Genomic DNA, 20,680 nt, shown 5'->3' on the forward strand with positions numbered 1-20,680 from the left:
GTTGAAGCCTGGTTACCTGTAACGGCGCCCACCTGTCACTCAAAGCGACCCCGCCCTTAATTATTCATAACATGAATCCTTAATATAATTTATCTGTAGAGACCAACAGGCTGTAAACATGTTTATTATGGTTCCTTATGGAGACTCCCATTGGAGCCAGCCTCTAGTGGCCGTTAGAGGAACTGCAGCGAGCTCGTTCTGTGTTGTTTTAAAGGCGAGCTCGTTCTGTGTTGTTTTAAAGACGAGCTCGTTCTGTGTTGTTTTAAAGGCGAGCTCGTTCTGTGTTGTTTTAAAGGCGAGCTCGTTCTGTGTTGTTTTAAAGACGAGCTCGTTCTGTGTTGTTTTAAAGGCGAGCTCTTGTTTACTGTGTGTTGTTTTAAAGGCGAGCTCGTTCTGTGTTGTTTTAAAGAGAGCTCTTTTGTTTTAGGAGCTCGTTCTGTGTTGTTTTAAAGGCGAGCTCGTTCTGTGTTGTTTTAAAGACGAGCTCGTTCTGTGTTGCAGGTTTTGAGAAGCGTCAGGCGGAGCTGATCGTTTCGGCTCTGGTCACTCTGACGACAGCGAACATGGACATCGTTTATAAAGACATGGTGACCAAAGCCCACCAGGTAGGACGCCAGGAACCATCAACGACACACCGTTATTCACTTTATTTAATCAGGTAGAGAAACGGATGAAATCATCAGACAACACAAACATAGTGCAGCACAAAGTACAAAATTAGTCTAACAGAGTACTGTAACAGAGTAACAGAGTACTTTAGTACTGTAACAGAGTACTGTAACAGAGTAACAGTACTGTAACAGAGTAACAGAGTACTTTAGTACTGTAACAGAGTACTGTAACAGAGTAACAGTACTGTAACAGAGTAACAGAGTACTGTAACAGAGTACTGTAACAGAGTAACAGAGTACTGTAACAGAGTACTTTAGTACTGTAATAGAGTACTGTAACAGAGTAATAGAGTACTTTAGTACTGTAACAGAGTACTGTAACAGAGTAACAGAGTACTGTAGTACTGTAACAGAGTAACAGAGTACTGTAACAGAGTATTGTAACAGAGTAACAGAGTAGTGTAACAGAGTACTGTAGTAGTGTAACAGAGTACTGTAACAGAGTACTGTAGTAGTGTAACAGAGTACTGTAACAGAGTACTGTAGTAGTGTAATAGAGTACTGTAACAGAGTACTGTAGTAGTGTAACAGAGTACTGTAGTAGTGTAACAGAGTACTGTAACAGAGTACTGTAGTAGTGTAACAGAGTACTGTAGTACTGTAACAGAGTACTGTAGTAGTGTAACAGAGTACTGTAGTAGTGTAATAGAGTATTGTCACAGTAGTGTAATAGGTAACAGAGTACTGCAACAGAGTAATAGAGTACTTTAGTACTGTAACAGAGTAACAGAGTACTGTAACAGAGTACTGTAACAGAGTAACAGAGTACTGTAGTACTGTAACAGAGTAACAGTACTGTAGTACTGTAACAGAGTACTGTAACAGAGTAACAGTACTGTAACAGAGTAACAGAGTACTGTAACAGAGTACTGTAACAGAGTACTGTAACAGAGTACTGTAGTAGTGTAATAGAGTACTGTAACAGAGTAACAGAGTACTGTAGTAGTGTAACAGAGTACTGTAACAGAGTACTGTAGTAGTGTAACAGAGTACTGTAGTAGTGTAATAGAGTACTGTAGTAGTGTAACAGAGTACTGTAGTAGTGTAATAGAGTACTGTAGTAGTATAATAGAGTACTGTAGTAGTGTAATAGAGTACTGTAACAGAGTACTGTAGTAGTGTAATAGAGTATTGTCACAGTAGTGTAATAGAGTAACAGAGTACTGCAACAGAGTAATAGAGTACTTTAGTACTGTAACAGAGTAACAGAGTACTGTAACAGAGTACTGTAACAGAGTAACAGAGTACTGTAGTACTGTAACAGAGTAACAGTACTGTAGTACTGTAACAGAGTACTGTAACAGAGTAACAGTACTGTAACAGAGTTACAGAGTACTGTAACAGAGTACTGTAACAGAGTACTGTAACAGAGTACTTTAGTACTGTAATAGAGTACTGTAACAGAGTAACAGAGTACTGTAGTAGTGTAACAGAGTACTGTAACAGAGTACTGTAGTAGTGTAACAGAGTACTGTAGTAGTGTAATAGAGTACTGTAGTAGTGTAACAGAGTACTGTAGTAGTGTAACAGAGTACTGTAGTAGTATAATAGAGTACTGTAGTAGTATAAAAGAGTACTGTAGTAGTGTAATAGAGTACTGTAGTAGTGCAGTAGTCCTCAGTTTGACGCTGCAGTGTCTGGCAGGAGATCGCGGTGCAGCAGATTATGGCTCATCTGGACTCCATCAGGAAGGACATGGTGATCCTGGAGAAGAGCGAGTTCGCCAACCTTCGCTCCGAGAACACGGTACGACCACATTTCTGAAATCACATTCATGATTCTGGCGCCCCCTGTGGACAGGAGCAGTAGTGTGGGGCCGTTGATGATGATCATCTGTCACAGGTGAGTTTGAGGAAGTTGACCTGCCTCCATGATGTGGTTCCAGTGAGAGTCAGAGAGTCGGGGCTCAGTGGTTGTGGTGAGAGGTAGAGTCGGACATCATCAGCGTAGAGGTGGTTCCTCCAGAGGACACAGACGTGTACAATCAGAAACTATATACAGTGAAATAAAAGCACAAATATCTTTACCAAAAGAAAATGAATAAGATAAATCTGGGCGTCACTTCCTGGTGTAGTTTATAAGTTTAAGAGTTTATTATAAAAGTCTCTTTATCTTTACTTCCTGTAGAAAATGAAGCGGGAGCTGGAGCAGCTGCACAACCGACTGAAGGTGAGAGTCTGATTAAAGATGTGTAGAGGACGTGCTCTATGTCAGATTCAGTGTTTCAGATTAATTGATGGTTAATGTTAGTAAGAGTGGATTAATGAAGTGTTATTAATACGTTCAGTAGCTAGCAGCTGTTAGCGACCTTAGCAACCATCTGTAGTTTCACACCAACTGTTTTCTGATGTTCAGGAGGAGAGTCTGAAAGTCCGAGCAGAAACCAAACTGGACATCAACCTGGAGCGCAGCAGAGTCTCTGACATGGTACACACAAAGCAACCATCAGTACACAGGACTCAACTTATATAACGACAGGATATATGTTAACAGTTTATGTAACAGCTAGAGTCTGGGTCTGTCTAACAGCCAGCAGGGGGAGCACCACTCCGATACCATGCAGTCTTATGGTTGAGTTATTATCTCAGTAAATGAATGAGTTTGTGGTCTCAGTCTCTAGTTTCAGTCTTCTTCCATACAGCATGATGTTCATTTAGTAACTGATGGTCCCATTTAGAGTAAAACAGACTATAAAGCAGGGTATGCTTTAGGGCGGGGCTACCTTGTGATTGACAGCTCATTCTCAGTGAGTCCGTCCAGCTCAACCAAACTCAGATCAAACTGTCAAACAGTGCTGATCAGATATGGATCCAGATTCTGTTGTTGACTGTTTCTCTCCTCAGATCTGTTCACAAACACATTTTACTGTTTATCTGGAATACCAGATCCTGTGTGAGCAGCATTGTTTCCATGACAACATAAACGTCCTGATTTTGTGTTTTACTGTCAGTTTACTGAACAAGAGAAGAAGCTGATGGAGGCCAGTACAGAGTTCCACCACAGGGTAAATAATACAGATTTATTACTGCTATAATACTGTTATAATAATGTTATAATGTTATAATAATCTTATAATACTGATTTATTACTGCTATAATACTGTTATAATACTTTTATAATAATGTTATAATGTTATAATAATCTTATAATACTGATTTATTACTGCTATAATACTGTTATAATAATGTTATAATAATGTTATAATGTTATAATAATCTTATAATACTGATTTATTACTGCTACAATAATGTAATAATACTTTTATAATAATGTTATAATGTTATAATAATCTTATAATACTGATTTGTTACTGCTACAATAATGTTATAATACTTTTATAATAATGTTATAATGTTATAATAATCTTATAATACTGATTTTTTACTGCTACAATAATATTATAATCTTATAATATTATAATACTACGTTACGTAAATTTCTCTCTCTGTTACCTGATTGGTTGTTTCTGATGTGACATCACCAGAAAGCCGACCAGGAACATGACAGCATGGAGATCAACAAGAAGATGGACCTGCAGGTGGCCTCGCTCAAGACCGTCCTGGAGTCTCTGAAACTGGAGACGATCCGCTACCTGGCAGGTAAACCTCATTAAAGCTGATTGGACGATCACTGCTGAGGGGTGGGGCTTAGTGAACATTCTCGCCCTGTGTATCTCCACAGCGACGGTGTTCTCCTGCCTCGCCATCGCTCTGGGAGTCTACCGGCTCTGGAGGTGAAGGATCCGCATCAGACCACGTCAGACCAACATGCAACCAACTTCAGACCCGTTGAACTCGTCTTCATCCGCCACATAAAGTAGTTCCAGTGACGCTCTGAGGCTCACTTCAGTACAAATACTGGATTTAAAATACGAGTACCGAAGTATTATCGGCAGTGTGAGTTCCACTGGTGAACAGTACACATTGAGGTATTTGTACTTTGAGTATTTCCATTTATATTATACTTTATATTCTTTATCGCTGTATTCAGAGGGTACTTCGTATTCTCAGCACTTCTTCAGAGTAGGAATATGAAGTTCATCATGGAAGTTAAAGTACAAGTACCTCAAAATGTCCTCAGTTAAAACTGAAGAGCAGAAATATTTAGTTTCAGTGAAAAAAACATGAATATTGGATATTTTTGTTTGTTGCCGTGGAAACGTTGATTGATTGTTAGAAGTGTAAAAGTATAAAGTGTCTGTTTACTGAAAGTAAAGATTGACTGTTAATAACACAAAGATTTCAAAAATGTGTTTTTATGGAGAAGAAAATATTGAAAGTGTGACTGAAGCTGAGACATTGGTTTAATAAAATATTATAATAAATCTGTTTATCCAGCGACAGACAGGAAACAGTTACTAACACCACAGAAGAAGACGAGCTGCTCCTATTTACATCCTAAATCATTATCACAATGTTATATATATATATTATATTTACATTATGAGTCAGCTCGTCTTCAGAAGTTCGTCCAACATGGCGGACTCCGCCAGCACTAATGAAAGCAATATGAACATTATGTTACACACTGGAGCTTCACCTCCCTCTCCTCCTTTAAACTCCTTCAGCGTCTCCGTTGTCAGATGTGTTTTCACACCTGGACGTTCAGACAGGTAACGAAATAAAGACAGCAGAAGAAGAACTTTAAATCCACTAAACCTTTATTGGTAGTTTTGAAAGCTAAATGACAATAAAACTGAGGCAGAGATCAATCACTGTTCACACAAACAAGGTTCAGACTCTTTATTGAAGATCAACTCAAAGAAAAACCAACAGAAAGACGACTGAGATCCTCGGAGAGACGCTTCCTGAAGAGCGGGCGGAGTCCGTGGCCGCCCAATCGGATGATGCTTACCTTTAACGCAGCCAGAAACAACTCAACACCTGCAACTAGCGTCATCAATAAACTATTTACAGACTAACAGGCAGCAGCTGTCGGACTCAATCACTGTTACACCAGAGATACCAAAAATACTTTAATTTATAAATTAAATCATTTACAGCTTTTACCCAAAGAAACAACATCTTCTTTTAAATAAAAGTTCACCTGTCGTTCGATTCACAGAGACCAGAAATGGTCGCGCAGGATCCAAATACAAAAATGTATTTACGTTTGTGTTGCTGAGGACTCGCCTCGCACGCTAAAAAACATTTCCTGTCCACAAACAGGAAGAGTGACGGCGAGGCAGCGGCAGCGTTACGCCGGCGTCTGATCCGGCGTCTGATCCGGCGTCTGATCCGATTGCACTTCGTCTGTTAAAATCTCCTCCTCCTCCTCCTCCTCTTCTTCTTTCTCCTTCTTCACTTCAGGAAGCTCTACCGCCTCAGGCTCCATTTCCTGTTTGACGGCAGCGACCGCACAGGAAGTGACAGCACTGGAAGTGACCGCACAGGAAGTGACAGCACTGGAAGTGACCGCACAGGAAGTGACCTCCTCCTCCTCTTCTTTTTTCACGAAGGCACTCAGCGGGTGGTCAGTGAGCACCTTTTTGGGCGACGGAGTGACGTCGATGTATGACGACGTCTGAGGAGACCAACAGAATGATGATTAATAATTATTATTATTATTAATTATTATTATTATTATTATTGATTCAGTTACTTACATTCTTATAATCTTCAAAACAGGAAGGATGGAAGTTCTGTGGAGCCAAAACAAACAGATCAAAGATATTTATTGATTCGAGATAAAAGACTTTAGGAGCTGTTCAGAGTTCGGGGATTCAGACAAACAACGAGCAGGTGAAGAAACAAACTCGCTGACGTCGGCGAGTTGAAGATGTTTTTGTGGTCAGTGGCGAGTCGTACCTTGTCGTCGACTCTGATGGCGTTCTTCAGGAACCAGTCCTCCTCCTCCTCCACCCAGTACGTCTCAAACGGCTCCTGACAGATTTCACACGTCTGCAGAAGAACAAACACGTTATTACACACTGACTCTTATCATCCAGGTTCCTGATTGGCCGATTGAACTCTGATGTCACGCGCTCTCACCTCTCCCACTTGGTCCTTGGTGGCCTTCACGCTCTGGAACTCCTTCTCCTTGGCGGCCGCCTGGCTCTTCTGCACCTCCTCCTCGTTCTCCTTCTCAAAGAACTGACTCTTGGCTCGCTCCTCCAGGTCGGCGATCTCCTCGAACTCGATCCAGTCCTGACGGGGAGACGCAGACAGACGGGTTCATACAGTTTTGTTGTTCGGGGAAACTTTATAAACTTTTTCTACAACAAATTCTGTTTGTCGAAAGACTGTGTGTGTGTGTGTGTGCTCACCCTGAGTGTGTAGTACCAGCGGCGGTGTGTGATCTTCTTGCTGGCGACCTTCCCGGCGTGGTTCTGTCTGAAGTGCCAGTCCAGGTGGTCGGCGTACATGTCTGTCTGAGCGGCGGTGAACCTCATACTGCACAGACAGCACTGGTTCCCCGAATACAGCCTGGTTACCACACTCTCATACCGCCTGACAGAGACAGACAGACATTATTGATTATTGATCAGAATACACTATCTTTATAGATTATTGATCAGTATACACTGTATCTGTATGGATGATATTGATCAGTATACACTGTATCTTTATGGATTATTGATCAGTATACACTGTATCTGTATGGGTGATATTGATCAGTATACACTGTATCTTTATGGGTGATATTGATCAGTATACACTGTATCTTTATGGATTATTGATCAGTATACACTGTATCTGTATGGATGATATTGATCAGTATACACTGTATCTGTATGGATGATATTGATCAGTATACACTATCTGTATGGATGATATTGATCAGTATACACTATCTGTATGGATGATATTGATCAGTATACACTGTATCTGTATGGATGATATTGATCAGTATACACTGTATCTTTATGGATGATATTGATCCTGTATTGACAGTCAGACTGTGGACATATGACGGCCTTTAGCTCGTGTTTCTAGAGTTACGTGTTGTTACGAACACGTTAGGAATTGTTAAAATGTGATATTTCTTAAAGGGAGTTTGGTGCAGGGAGCTTTTAGTTGGATTCAAACTGCTGATATGGATCATTGTTAACGTTTAGTCTCCACTACAGAAACACTAGCTAACTGCTGAAGGCTGATCAGATTGATTAATGCTTTAATAATAATAATAATAATAATAAATAATTATTAATAATGGGCTTCGTCTCTGAACTCACTGTTTCATATCATCAATTTTGAAGCTGGTGAGGTCTGGGAAATCGTCCTCCTCCACCTCCGGCTCCTGCTCCTCCTCTTCCTCCTCCTCCACAGGCGCAGCTACCGGAGCCACCGTACAAGACTCTGGAGAAATTGAAACAATTATTAAGAATATTTGAACAAATAAGTAACATCTGTTTCAGTACATCTGGAGATCAACAGAAAGGTTCAGGCGGTCCACTGACCAGGGCTCGGCACACCTGGCGCCGGGTCGGGCTGCGAGGGTTTGATGATGCCGGTGGAGATGAGTTTGGACAGCAGGTCATTGACGTCAACCTGACCGAAGTGGTTCTCTGCAGTGGCGACCTGTGGAGCTGCAGGGACACAAACAACCAGTTAGAAACCAGTTAGAAAGCCTTGGATTGGTCAGTGTAACGGACACAGGAGCTTACTCTGCTGTCTGAAAGGCACTGTGTTCTGAGGCAGGAAGGGCTGGTTGAGGTTCCCCATCATGTTCACCTGCGCACACACACACACACACACACACGAGAAACATTTATAATCTTTAATCACTAAAATCCATTTTCACTGTGCTGATTGATTCTGATCAATTGATTGACAGGTGTCACTCACTGGCTGCTGCATGCCGATGGCGGGGGCCGCGGGGTTGTAGAAGGGGGCGGGGCCCGGCTGGGTGAAGGGCGGTCCCGGCTGCATGTTGAAGTTTCCCGCCTGCTGCAGGTTAGCCTGAGCCGGGAACGCCATCGGCCCCGCGGGGAACTGAGGGTTCATAGGCTCCGGGAACCGCTGGGGGGCCATGTTGAAGTTCTGCTGGGCGACGATGGGGTTTTCGTAAATGGGCGGAGCCATCGGCCTCATGGGGGGCTGCAGGTTGTGCTGGGGGAACCTGAGGGGGCCCTGCTGGCCGGGGGCGGACTCGTACAGCGGGGGCCCGCCCTGATGTGGCACGTTTGGATGGTCGAACCTGGGCCCCGGTTGGACGGGCCCATCGAAGCGCATTGGACCGGGACCTTCGAACCTCATCGGACCCATCTGGTTGGGGGGGCCCTCGAAGCGCATGGGCCGCTGCTGCTGGAAGCCCATCGGTCCTGATCCAGGACCAGGACCCGGACCCATGGTGTTAAAGCGCTGCATAGGGCCCTCAAAGTGGCCCGGTCCGGGTCCTTGTCCCTCGAACCGTACTGGGGGCTGCTGACCGATGGGACCCTCAAACCTCCCGGGCCCCTGAGGGTGAGGTGGACCGTCGAACCGCCCCATACTGTCCCCTCCTCTCATTGGACCGTGAGCCATGTGGGGGCCGTCACACCGCCCGGGTCCCTCAAACCTCTCTGGCATGTTGTGATGAGGCGGTCCGCCGGCATCGAACCTGCCGGGCCCCTGGTGGTGAGGACTGTCGAACCGGGACGAGTCATCGTAACGCCCGGGGCCGCTGCCTTCGTACCACCCTGGTGGGTGCGGTCTGGAGGGGCCCATGTGTCCAGGCCCGTCGTACCGGGAGGGGGGGTGTCCTCCATCGTGAGGAGGCGTGTGTCCGGGGGAGTCGCTGTGCTGTCGGACAGAAGACAGCGGTCCTACGCGGGCCGGCGCCTTGAGGATGGATTTGGGGGAGGGGGGAGGATGAGGGTGAGGAGGAGGAGGAGCATCTAGACTGAGGGGCCCGTCGTCCGAGTGCTCGCTGTTGGGGCTCTCGAAACGTGGCACCGGGCTCACCTCCGCAGAGTCCTTCTGGTGCAGAGGGGACAGACGCTCCCGCTCGAACCTCGGGGCAGGCGGGTCCAGAGCGGCTGGGCTCGGACACTTCCTGTGGACTACGGTCCCGGAGGGCGGGGGTCCCTCCGGCCTTCTCGGGTCGGGGTGTCTGGTGTCGCCGTGTTGGCCGTACCGCCGCGGAGCATCGTAGCCGCTCTTCTGCTCCTCGCGGCGCTCCGTCAGTGGCGAGTTCCACTCTCGCTCACCTGGAAACAACAACAGACAATCAGAGCTTCACCCCACTGAACGTTACACCTTCACTCTTCTCTCTGATCACACCGACTACAACTCCCATGACCTCCTGAGATCCACTAATCAACTGATGTGAATAATTCAGGAGTGAGCTTAATGGTATGTGTCCACAGCGGCCAGGGGTCACGCTGCTTCCTGGCATTGGATGTTCACAGACGGCTACGCCTTCCTACAACCACACAACTACTTCCTGATATCACCTCGCTGCACGTCCGTTCTACTGCGCGTCTGGTTAACTCACTTTAAAGTGTCGTACCGTACCACCACCAAACACCAAACTAAATGTGCACATGTGGTCATTTAAAGCGATATCCAGGTGTTTCCAGGTGTATCAATGATTGGAAACTAGTCTAATTTCCAGGATTTGTAGGAACCCTGTGGACACGCACCGTAACTCCTAATGAAAAGTGTAAAGTGATCTCTTTAGAAGAGTTTCTAACCCTGCTGAAGTATCACTGATCGAGACCCTGACCTCTGACCTCTCTGGGGGTGAAGACGACAGATAACAGGTAACATTCGGATTCAGTTGGAAAAGATCAACACATGGTGGCGGACTCAGAGCAGCACTCACTGGACTCTCTGGGGTCGGCTCTCCTCCTGAAGCGGAGGCCGGGTAGAGACTTCAGGGTGGGGAACTCTTTGCCGTGGTTGTACTCCTCGATCATGGGGCCCGGTGGAGGCCGGGGCTCCTCGCGCTCTTTGCTCCTCCTCTCACCTGTAAGAGTCATCAACCAATAAAGTCACTTCACAAATCTAACACCGCTCACAGAGCACTAGCAGATACTTGATACCTCAGCTCACCTTGCCTGTCCCGCGGTGCCCGGCTGTACTTATGTGGCGGTGGGTGTCCAATGCTGCGGACGCCACCCGTCTTCTCACCCGGCCCCGCCTCCTCGCTTTCCTCCGGGCTCTCCTCACCCTCCCACTCCTCTCCGGTGGCTCGGTGGGTGACCTGAGTCTTCCTCAGCTTGGACTTGTGTTCGTAGTACGACAGCTCTGCCGCGTCCATGCCGTCGTGGGGGCGAGGCTGAGCGGAGGGGGGCGTGGTCAGCAGCGGCTGTTTCTTGGAGAAGTCGTCCCAGCTCTCAGAGTGCTGCTGCTTCTCCTCCTGATACTGGAAGAAGTGTTTGATCTGGTGGGCCATGTTCAGGAAGTCCTCCTCGGAGATCTCCCCGCTCTCCAGACGCTTACTGGCCTGAAGAGAGACGAAGACGAGTGTAAGACGAATACTGAGGAATCATTTGTTCATACAGTCATACATAGAGTCAGATCAAACCACTTTCACGGCCGTTTCCAGACTCTTGAAGCTGTCACACAGAATTCCTGCTCAGTGATGTTCAGCACCATCTAGTGGTGACAATACAGCACTGATGAATTCACATTTAGTGGTTACATTTTCTCTCCAGTCTCATTTTAAAATGGTGATACTGAAAATATGAGTGATTAAAGGGCCCCACCCACTGCTATGAGAGTTATTAGTCTATATACTGCTGTTTGATTAGCAGTGGCTGGAAATAAAGGCTATTCTCTATAACCTGTGTGAATCTGAGTGCGGTGTTTGTGACCTACCCTCCTGAGCAGGTCCTTCTTGGAGGCAGAGTTGAGCACTTCAGGTATCTGCAGGTTGGCGTCCACGCTGAGGCGATGCTTCGGGGTTCGGGGGGTGGTGGGGCGAGTCGGGGTGCCGTACTGTTTGTGTCTCTGAGGCGCGGGCTTCACGTGAGCGTCCTCCGGTTTCAGACTGAGGAGGAAACACAGAAGTTACGAGAGTTACTTTTAGTCATATAATGCAACATTTGGACCCTCTGAATGATCGATGAATCCCCTTGTATCTACGATATTGGTGTTTAAATACTCAGTCAAAGGTCATCATTGGAACAACAGAAGATAATTGTGAGTTGAGTTGATGGACTCACTGTTTGTTCTCCTCCCAGCCGCTCCTCCAGCGGTGAGGAGCGTCCTTTGTCTCCTTGCCGCCTCCGTCGTGGCTCCGTGGGGAGTGAGAGTCTCTGGATTCAGGGTGCCGCTCCTCTGCCGGCCTCTTTGACCTCCTGCTCTCCGACTGGTTCTTTTTGGGCATGAGACGATCCTCCCGGCCTGGCTTGCCGTGCTCCGGTTCATCGGCGCGGACCCTCCTGGGTTTGCCGGGTTTGTGAGAGGGCGGCGGGGACAGGGAACTGCTCCTGGCTCTGCTCTTGGGCGACCGCCTGTCCTTCCTCTTCGGGGAGGAGGTGGGGGAGCGCGACCTGGAGCGCGAGCGGGTGCGTTTCCTAGCGTGTGTTCGGGCGTTGCCTCCGGTCTTGAACTCGACCTTCTCCAAGGGCTCGTCGCGGTCGTGTTTGGTCAATGAGCCGTTGAGCAGCTTCCCCTTGGTGAACCTCTGGGGCTCTCCTCCCCGCGCAGCCTCCTCTCGCTCTTTCTTCTCGGTGCATCTCTTCTTCTCTTTCAGCTCATCGTCTTTGGCCTCTCCGCTCTTGTCCTGCGGCCGTTTCCTCAGCCGGGGGTCTTTCTTTGTGCCGTCGGCGGCTGACTTCTGAGTCTCAGGCTCCACCTGTTTGTTCTTGTTCTGGATGCTTTTGGCCAGCGGAGACGGAGACTTGGACTTGGGTTTCTCCTCTAACACTTCTTTCCTCGGGGTTCTGGCCTTGTCTGGCCGGGAGGATTTCTCCGGTGTCAGAGCGGGACTTCCTGTTGTGGTCGTGTCCGCTTTCTTCCCAGCATGCTGTTCTTTGTGTTGGGGTGCGCCTGCGGGGCCAGTGCGGTTCAGACGGGGGTCTCTAGTGGACGGCTTGGTGTCTGCCTGAGTCTGAGGAGGTATCCAGGGTCGGACCACAGGAGCAGTTTGGCTGACGGGCTTCGGCGCTGCTGGAGTGGAGACCGGAGTCGACGTTGGTAACACAAACCCACCGGCCTGCAGACACAGTGAACAACATTTATCTGACAGGAAACAGGAAGAGGTCCCTCTGTGACACCATAAACCTCTTCCAACTGATCGTCTTCTATAAGCTGGACGGGTTCAACTCATAAGAAATAAATGTCTCAAACTGCTCATACTGAGCTTTCTTCTACACGAACAGTTGAAAACATTTAAAAGGTGTTTATGATGCTTCACAAACGTAGTTCCTCTGGGTTTCTGCAGGTGTCAGCAGGTAACATGTAAGACCTGTTAAAACCATGATGAATGTAATGTAAGACCAATTTATGTCCATACTGACTTATTATGAAGCAGAGTCAGTATTGGTTTCACGTTGTAGTTGTTACAGCGTGATCAATACAAATCTTTCCCCAAAAAACTGTTAAGAGACTGAAAATGCGACATTAACGTCAGTAATCCGATCAATGTCTCAGACCTGTCAAATCCCATTAAAGACATTTTAAGGGCTATAAAATTGTGCTCATTTGTGTTCTGCCTCAACTAAAACACAGAGCACTTGTATGGACACTGAAATACTGAGATAATAAGACACCAGGGAGATAAACCGCTAACAACCCAACCCTGGAGAGTCCTACCAGCTGAGCTTTGGTCTGCTCCAGCTCCAGCTCGATCTTTTTCTGTTGGAGCTCCAGAAGCTGCTTCTGTTTGGCGAGCAGCTGCTGCCGGATTATCTGCTCCTGCGTCAGGCTGCACTGGCTGACGGCAGGCACCGGCGGGGGAGTGGGCGCCGTTGCAGGTGCAGGTGCAGGTGCAGGTGCAGGTACAGGTGCAGGCGCCGGCGGGGTGGGGGCAGGCGTCGGAGAGGAAACCTCCTCAGACTGGAGACACATTGGGGTGAAAGAGGGTCAGAGGATAACAGAGAGGAACAGTGAGTTACTGATTCGCATTCAACAGGAGATAAAAACAGCTGTAAACATTTGAGAGAATTTAAATCAATACTTCATAATGCTACTTCAATTTCACTAAAGACAGATGTGAACACTTTATTATGGGGTGTTTGTCAGCTACTAACGTCATAACAGGACTTTGGACTAATGGTCAATTATTTTATATCTGAAATGACAAATTGATTAATTTTTGGTGAATTCAGATTTTAATGCAGCAAATTTCTCTGGTTCCCCCAGTGTGATAATTTACTGTTTCTCTGCATTATTGATCTTATAACCACAGTACACTGAATATATTTGGCAGCTTAACCTTTGGAAATTTACAATTGGCCTCTTCAGATAGTTCAGGTTCAATTAAATGTTTTACCTATTTTACATTTGTACTGAAAACTGTTTAGTTTCAGGTCAGTTTCATGTTGTAGCGCGATCAATGAAGTTAACGTTAGTTGTGTAATCCAATCAAAAAAACCTGTCAAAATCATATTGAAGGCCTAAAACTCTGATTATTATAAGAAAGATGATTAAAACCATGTTCAAACAAAATGATCAAATTAAAACACCCAACAGGAACTTTAAGTTAGTTCCTCCTCAGTGACTACATTGTAGGAGTCCACATTACCTAGAGGACTAAAGCAGCTCAGTAAATTTAAGTTGATATATATTTGAAGCACAGAGATACACCTTACTTTGTCACATCTCAGGATCCAGAAACATTTATAGAAAAATATACATTTTAATTAGTTTCATCTGTTTTCAGAGGAGCCTGAATTAATCTCACCGCTTTGGTTTTATCTTAAATAAACAAACCAGGCGAGCTTTAAAGCAGCAGCTCAGAGACTGTAGAAGAGGATCTTAAAGTCCCAGTCTGATGTGGTGTTTGCAGCTCATACACACCTGTTTTAAAAACTTGGGGTTGACGTGAATGCTGGCGTTGACGGTGGGCGGCAGCGGCTTGATGGGCCAGGCCGGGTCCACTGAGTTGACCCGGACGTCCAGCGCGTACAGTTTCTTCAGAGGAAACACGTCGTCCCACGTTGATCGTAACTTGAACAGACTCTTTCTAGTGTTTTCATCCACCTACAAACAGAGGACAGGACTTGGTCCACAGCTACCAACAAAATCCTAAAAACACACTTCAGCAGCATCACAGCAAAAAGCTACAACAGCACTTTAAGTGTTAGCACTACGTCCCTTACGACTAGAGTTAAAACACTTATTTCTGACAGATTAAAAGGGGAATTGTCTCTATGAAAGCTTTTATTAGGACTACGTTATGGAGTTCAGTACACAGGAGCAGAGGGCGGGAGATCACACGTAAGAAGCAAGCAACACAACAAACAGGAGGGAGGTGAAGTGGGCTGCTAACGACTTTTAGTGCTTTAAATGTTTAACAATGCTAAACGGCAGCAAAGAGAACTGTACCTTTTCAAAGACACATATAAATGAAGTGATTAGGTTTTTAGCAAACACTGCAAGGTATTCTCCTCCAACATTCTTCACTATGGAATCCACTAAGTACAAAACTGGAAGCTTCTCGGAGGATGGGGCCTGGAGCAATAGAGAACTCAACAAGTTTAGAAAACAACAGGGGTTAAAAATCAACATTTCAGAACAATTCAAACAAATTGACAGGATTAACAGGGCCTGAGCGGCCTCCCCCTCACCACCCGCTGCCAGAAAAACATCTCATTAAAAGGGGAAAAAGCCAAAAATAAAGTCTGTGCCAGGCGAGGAAAAAGACACATCGGATTGAAAATAAAAATATAAAAAGCAGTTCTTCTTTCTGGAATAACAAAAATAAAGTGTGGAAAAATACTCCAATAATCTCCTGGGGAAAGTTTGATCACAACTTTGCTCCAAAAACAAGAAATTCAGCAGAAAACTCTTCAGTCAGTCAGTTCAGTCTCTTCCCCGAGTCAGGGGAGGAAAAACATCCATGAAGCGTAAAAAAAGGAGTGCAGTCCTCAGGAACCGGTTTACCTCCAAAGAGGGTCTCTTCACTGAACCGCTCTTTGTACTTTACCCAGACGTTTTACTCTTTAACTCCACACCCAGAGAGCTTTATTCACTCTTTCACTTTTACCCCTTAAAAAGGTTTTTCTCCCTTCGGTTGTTAAAAAAACATCCGTACCCCCTTTAGGAACTACAACACTGATCTGTAGGCGTTTAGTTTTAAAGCAGAAGTCTGCTGTTTACTACAACCGTCAGTGAACAGGCCGAGTCACACTCAGCAGTGTCAGTAAATGGAAACCAGAGTCAGACCAATAAATTACACTGGGAAATAAAAAATGACAAAAAGCACATTTCACATTTTTTATTATAACATTTTAACCATTCAATGACATTTCAAGTAAATTCAAAAATCCACTAGTGAATGAATGCAGAGAAACTTTTCCTTTCCTGATCCGATCAAAGCGCCGGGCGTCAAACCCTGACCACAGAGTAACGGAGGCAAACTGCTGACTGGAGGGCATTTCTACAGCAGGTGGAGGGGCTTTAAAGAGGCCACGTCTCCCCCTGTGTCCGGCAGCTTTTATTCACAATAGATCTGACTGGAAACCTTTTAAAAACACATCGATGTGGTCTGGAGATCTGCAGGAGGACAGACGAAGGGCCACGGTACCGTTGGCGGCTGTGAGGTCGAGTCAAAATCCACCGTAAGACAAAGAGCTGATCTAACAACCTGCTGCTATCCAATGAGAGTCAGCAGCACCGTTTCATTTACATTGTTCACACACCGACTGTCCAGCCCTAAAGGATTCACAAACACAGCCAGTAACACAGCAGCAGAGCCGACTGTGAAACCAGAGGGGCTTTCAGTGTCTGCTGATCTCTAACTTACTGTTTGGATCATAACTTTCTTCTGTCTTGTTTCTATGTGATTTGTCTCTTAATGTCTTGGAACCATACTATGAAGCTACACATTCACAAACTGTACAGCTCTTTACTGATTCAATAATGATCTTATTGTCTCTTTATATCCATTGTTTTGTCTTTAATTATACGTTTTGTAATTAATGTTATGCAGATTAATTGCATGTGAAAACCTACCTGACAATAAAACTGATATTCAGTAAACTGTAAATATGACTCATTGTTTTATGTTATCTCTGTTTGTGTGTTTTCTTATCGCTGTGTTGGCTCTTACCTTATTTTGGTGTATTCTGACGGTGAAGTGAATCCCACTGACTTTATAGTGAAACTTTAAAGTGTTATTACGGTGGATTTTCAGCCGACACAAACACCAGATTACAGCTAATGAGGACAGCGAGTAACGGCTCATCAGTTGTTTCTTTACAGAACGAGAATAAGAACCGACGTCTGCACTTTAACACAAAGACCTCAGTTAAAAGAAAGCCACTCGTTAATGTAACGGAGCCCGGTGACACAGTGGTTCCCAACCCGGGGGTCAGGGCCCCCACTAGGGGTCGCTAAAGGGCTGTATGATTACTGACAATAATAGTGAAATGTGGTTTTTAATTAAGGTGAAATGTGTGACAGTATTATAATGAAATATTGTAGTTCAAACTAATCTTGTTTGTTCGCTATCAACCCCGATAAATGTCACACAATCACAATTTTAATTTAATTTCAGTTTCCGTTAAATTAAATGTGTAAGATATCTTTACACAGTTGGCCTACCTATGTCAGCATTTGGTTCACTTCTGTGATTTAAACTTAATGTTTGGTGTTATAAATGGTCCAGTGTGTAGCATTCAGTGGCATCTAGCTGCAGATTGAAAGTCCCTCGCTTCACCCTCCTCACAAAACAACAACAGCCCTATTTAGATCCAGTTTTGGGTTTGTCCCTTCTGGGCTACTGTAGAAACATGGCGGAGTCCACTGTAGATAATCTCTTTCCAAGGTAACAAACATACGACTGTTATTACACTAATGAAAACATACCGATGGATATTATATTATATATATTATATATTACATTACTGACCACAGACCCTCCTCAGTGTTACACACTGGACCTTTCAGTGAGTCCTTTATTAGAACAATGGCCATGTGTCAGGGAAACACTGAATTTGACAAGAAACTAAGCCTATAACGTCTGAATGCTAATTAATAAATGACCAAAATACACAAAACAGACAGAAAATATTAATAAAAGTTCCCTAAACAGTAAATAATCTGCTCAAAATTCACCAAAATATTTTACACAAACTTCTTGCAGTTGCTGAGTTCACTATGTGAGCAACCTGTAGTCTATAATATAATATAAAATACAGATAAAGTGTGACACTGGTCAGTTTAATGAACAGGTCGGGAACCACTGCTGTGACACCGGCCGCCATGTTGAGCTAACAGCTAACAGCGCAGCGGCGGGCCTTCCTTACAGAACATACAGAAAGCGACACAAAGCATCGGAAAGTGAAAGTATTCTATATTTATAAAAACCTTGCTGATTTGCGCTTCAATAATTGCGACGATATCCTTGGCGAAGTGGAGGTTTTCCTCGGCCAGGATGGTCAGCATGTTGATGTGCGGCTTGCTGTTGAACGTCAGGTCTTCCAGCGAGGACTGGTACTCTCGGCAGGCGTCTTCCCTCGCCGCTTTGTCGTCCATCTTTGAGCTGAACGACCCGGGAAAACCTACACCAGCCTTATCGATACCATGATTTTTGATTAGCAGGCAGTCCATGTACTCATGTAGCTAACGGTTAGGCCCTGACTGGGTGGACAGTAACGCCGGGGTTGAGGTGTGAGAGTCGGCCGCCTGTCGTCCTTCTCTGCCCGCTCGCTCGACGACAACAAGATGGCGACTGTAACTGAAGGCCGCATACGTCACACGGAAAAATGGAATATCTCACGTGACGTCACTGCGGTCCCATTGGCTCGTTCCGGGCCGTCAGGGCCGTGTCTTTGATTTTGATTGGTTCGATGAAATAACAGCCACACAAATGAGCCAATCACATTGAAGCACTGTGAGCTCGTTATTACACAACCACAGATATTTCCCAACTCAACATGAGGCCAAAAACATGGCGGCTCCCTCCAAACATTAGCTTTAGAGTTTCAGTGCAGGTTTATTAATTAACGAATCTATTCATGAATAAGTATAAAGTACAACCTGGTGGGATTGGATGAGTGAACATATAATGTACAAAGCTGTGTACTGTATTATTATTAGTATAAAATATTTCCAATAAGACTGAAAATCCAAGAACCAAACTTTTATTTTCTTTTAAAGGGAAAAAACTTTACAGGATTTTAAGAATGTTTAAGACTCTTTAAGGAAGCAAGAGGAAAAAAAACCTTTTGTAATGAGACTATGAAAATCTTATGAGAACCATATTTTCCCTCCAGTGCTGACAAGTGTGTGTGTGTGTGTGTGTGTGTGTGTCTGTGTCTGTGTGTGTGTGTGTCTGTGTGTGTGTGTGTGTGTGTGTGTGTGTGTGTGTGTGTGTGAGTGTCTGTGTGTGTGTGTCTGTGTGTGTGTGTGTGTGTGTGTGTGTGTGTGTGTGTGTGTGTGTGTGTGTGTGTGTGTGTGTGTGTGTGTGTGTGTGTGTGTGTGTGTGTGTGTGTGTGTGTGTGTGTGTGTGTGTGTGTGTGTCTGTGTGTGTGTGTGCGTGTGTGTGTCTGTGTGTGTGTGTCTGTGTGTGTGTGTGTGTGTGTGTGTGTCTGTGTGTGTGTGTGTCTGTGTGTGTGTGTCTGTGTGTGTGTGTGTGTGTGTGTGTGTGTGTGTGTGTGTGTGTGTGTGTGTGTGTGTGTGTGTGTGTGTGTGTGTGTGTGTCTGTGTGTGTGTGTGTGTGTCTGTGTGTGTGTCTGTGTGTGTCTGTGTGTGTGTGTGTGTGTGTGTGTGTGTGTGTGTGTGTGTCTCTCTGTGTGTGTGTCTGAGTGTGTGTCTGTGTGTGTGTGTGTGTGTGTGTGTGTGTGTGTGTGTGTGTGTGTGTGTGTGTGTGTGTGTGTGTGTGTGTGTGTGTGTGTGTGTGTGTGTGTGTGTGTGTGTGTGTGTGTCTGTGTGTGTGTGTGTGTGTGTGTGTGTGTGTGTGTGTGTGTGTGTGTGTGTGTGTGTGTCTGTGTGTGTGTGTGTGTGTGTGTGTGTGTCTGTGTGTGTCTGTGTGTGTGTGTCTGTGTGTGTGTGTCTGTGTGTGTCTGTGTGTGTGTGTGTGTCTGTGTGTGTGTGTCTGTGTCTGTGTGTGTGTGTGTGTGTGTGTGTGTGTGTGTCTGTGTGTGTCTCTGTGGTGTGTGTGTGTGTGTGTGTGTGTGTCTCTGTGTGTGTGTGTGTGTGTGTGTGTGTGTGTGTGTCTCTCTGTGTGTGTGTGTGTGTGGCAGGTTGTGTCTGTTATAAGTAATAATTCACTCATTAATGAGAGTTGACCCTGTCAGTGTCACAGCTGCCATTTAAGGCTCCACAGCATGCTTGGATATTATTAGACGCAGTAATCAAACACTGAGTGGAGAGATGTCATTGAGTGTGTGTGTGTGTGTGTGTGTGTGTGTGTGTGTGTGTGTGTGTGTGTGTGTGTGTGTGTGTGTGTGTGTGAGCAGCCGGAGGAGCTGAGACCAAATATTTGTTTTCACAAGTTGTCCAAAACTGAACAAGTCAACATGAAGCTTTTAGAGAGAACAGTTTGTTTGTTTGTTTGTTTGTTTGTTTGTTTTTAATAAGAATCTGTGTTATTATTGGATTTTTAACATTTTAATCTTTTAAGTTATATGACTGTAATAAAAGTTATTATCTAGAGTCCACCTGTCAGCAACAAGTTGATCACAATCAGCCCACTGGGAGCTGAAATAGGAACACTTCTGGTTTAAACATCCATTTTGTATTTTGTATTACAGTTATATGACTGTAATAAAACTCATTATCTGTGACATTACAGTAATTATTGCTGTTTACACTGATAACAACTGTATGTTTTTGTTTGTATGTTTTGTGTCAACGGTTGTGTTGTGAAAACTTCCATAATTCAAGATTCATGAAGCTTTATTTATCCCGAGGGAAATTACTGTGCAACAGTTTCAATACAAAGGTGGGAAAGTAAAGTACTACAGGGTC

At 45.0% G+C, this 20,680-nt stretch overlaps 2 protein-coding genes across 2 annotated transcripts in view; one reads left to right on the forward strand and one right to left on the reverse strand.

Annotated features, from left to right (window-relative positions):
- Window positions 1-4,908, forward strand: part of ccdc90b (coiled-coil domain containing 90B) — a 6,407-nt gene extending 1,499 nt beyond the window's left edge. Inside the window, exons 3-9 of the mRNA XM_051394929.1 lie at window positions 502-605; window positions 2,316-2,417; window positions 2,799-2,840; window positions 3,027-3,098; window positions 3,622-3,675; window positions 4,156-4,270; window positions 4,353-4,908. Of these exons, the coding sequence (XP_051250889.1) occupies window positions 502-605; window positions 2,316-2,417; window positions 2,799-2,840; window positions 3,027-3,098; window positions 3,622-3,675; window positions 4,156-4,270; window positions 4,353-4,408 (545 nt within the window). The 3' untranslated portion in view covers window positions 4,409-4,908. The remainder of the gene's footprint in view (window positions 1-501; window positions 606-2,315; window positions 2,418-2,798; window positions 2,841-3,026; window positions 3,099-3,621; window positions 3,676-4,155; window positions 4,271-4,352) is intronic.
- Window positions 4,909-5,313: 405 nt separating this feature from the next.
- pcf11 (PCF11 cleavage and polyadenylation factor subunit) lies at window positions 5,314-18,451 on the reverse strand. The gene is made up of 17 exons (XM_051394920.1): window positions 18,077-18,451; window positions 15,092-15,217; window positions 14,564-14,746; window positions 13,358-13,600; window positions 11,764-12,758; window positions 11,417-11,588; window positions 10,649-11,042; window positions 10,419-10,562; window positions 8,459-9,801; window positions 8,278-8,344; window positions 8,071-8,199; window positions 7,846-7,969; window positions 6,937-7,120; window positions 6,662-6,817; window positions 6,479-6,571; window positions 6,277-6,312; window positions 5,314-6,194 (listed from the first exon to the last, which is right to left on the reverse strand). Exons 1-17 carry the CDS (start codon window positions 18,317-18,319, stop codon window positions 5,868-5,870), a joined length of 4,959 nt encoding a protein of 1,652 aa, XP_051250880.1. The 5' UTR covers window positions 18,320-18,451; the 3' UTR covers window positions 5,314-5,867.
- Between the last annotated feature and the right edge of the window lie 2,229 nt (window positions 18,452-20,680).

The sequence above is a fragment of the Dicentrarchus labrax genome, unplaced genomic scaffold (assembly GCF_905237075.1).
Source record: "Dicentrarchus labrax unplaced genomic scaffold, dlabrax2021, whole genome shotgun sequence".
Classification (NCBI taxonomy): Eukaryota; Metazoa; Chordata; class Actinopteri; family Moronidae; genus Dicentrarchus; species Dicentrarchus labrax.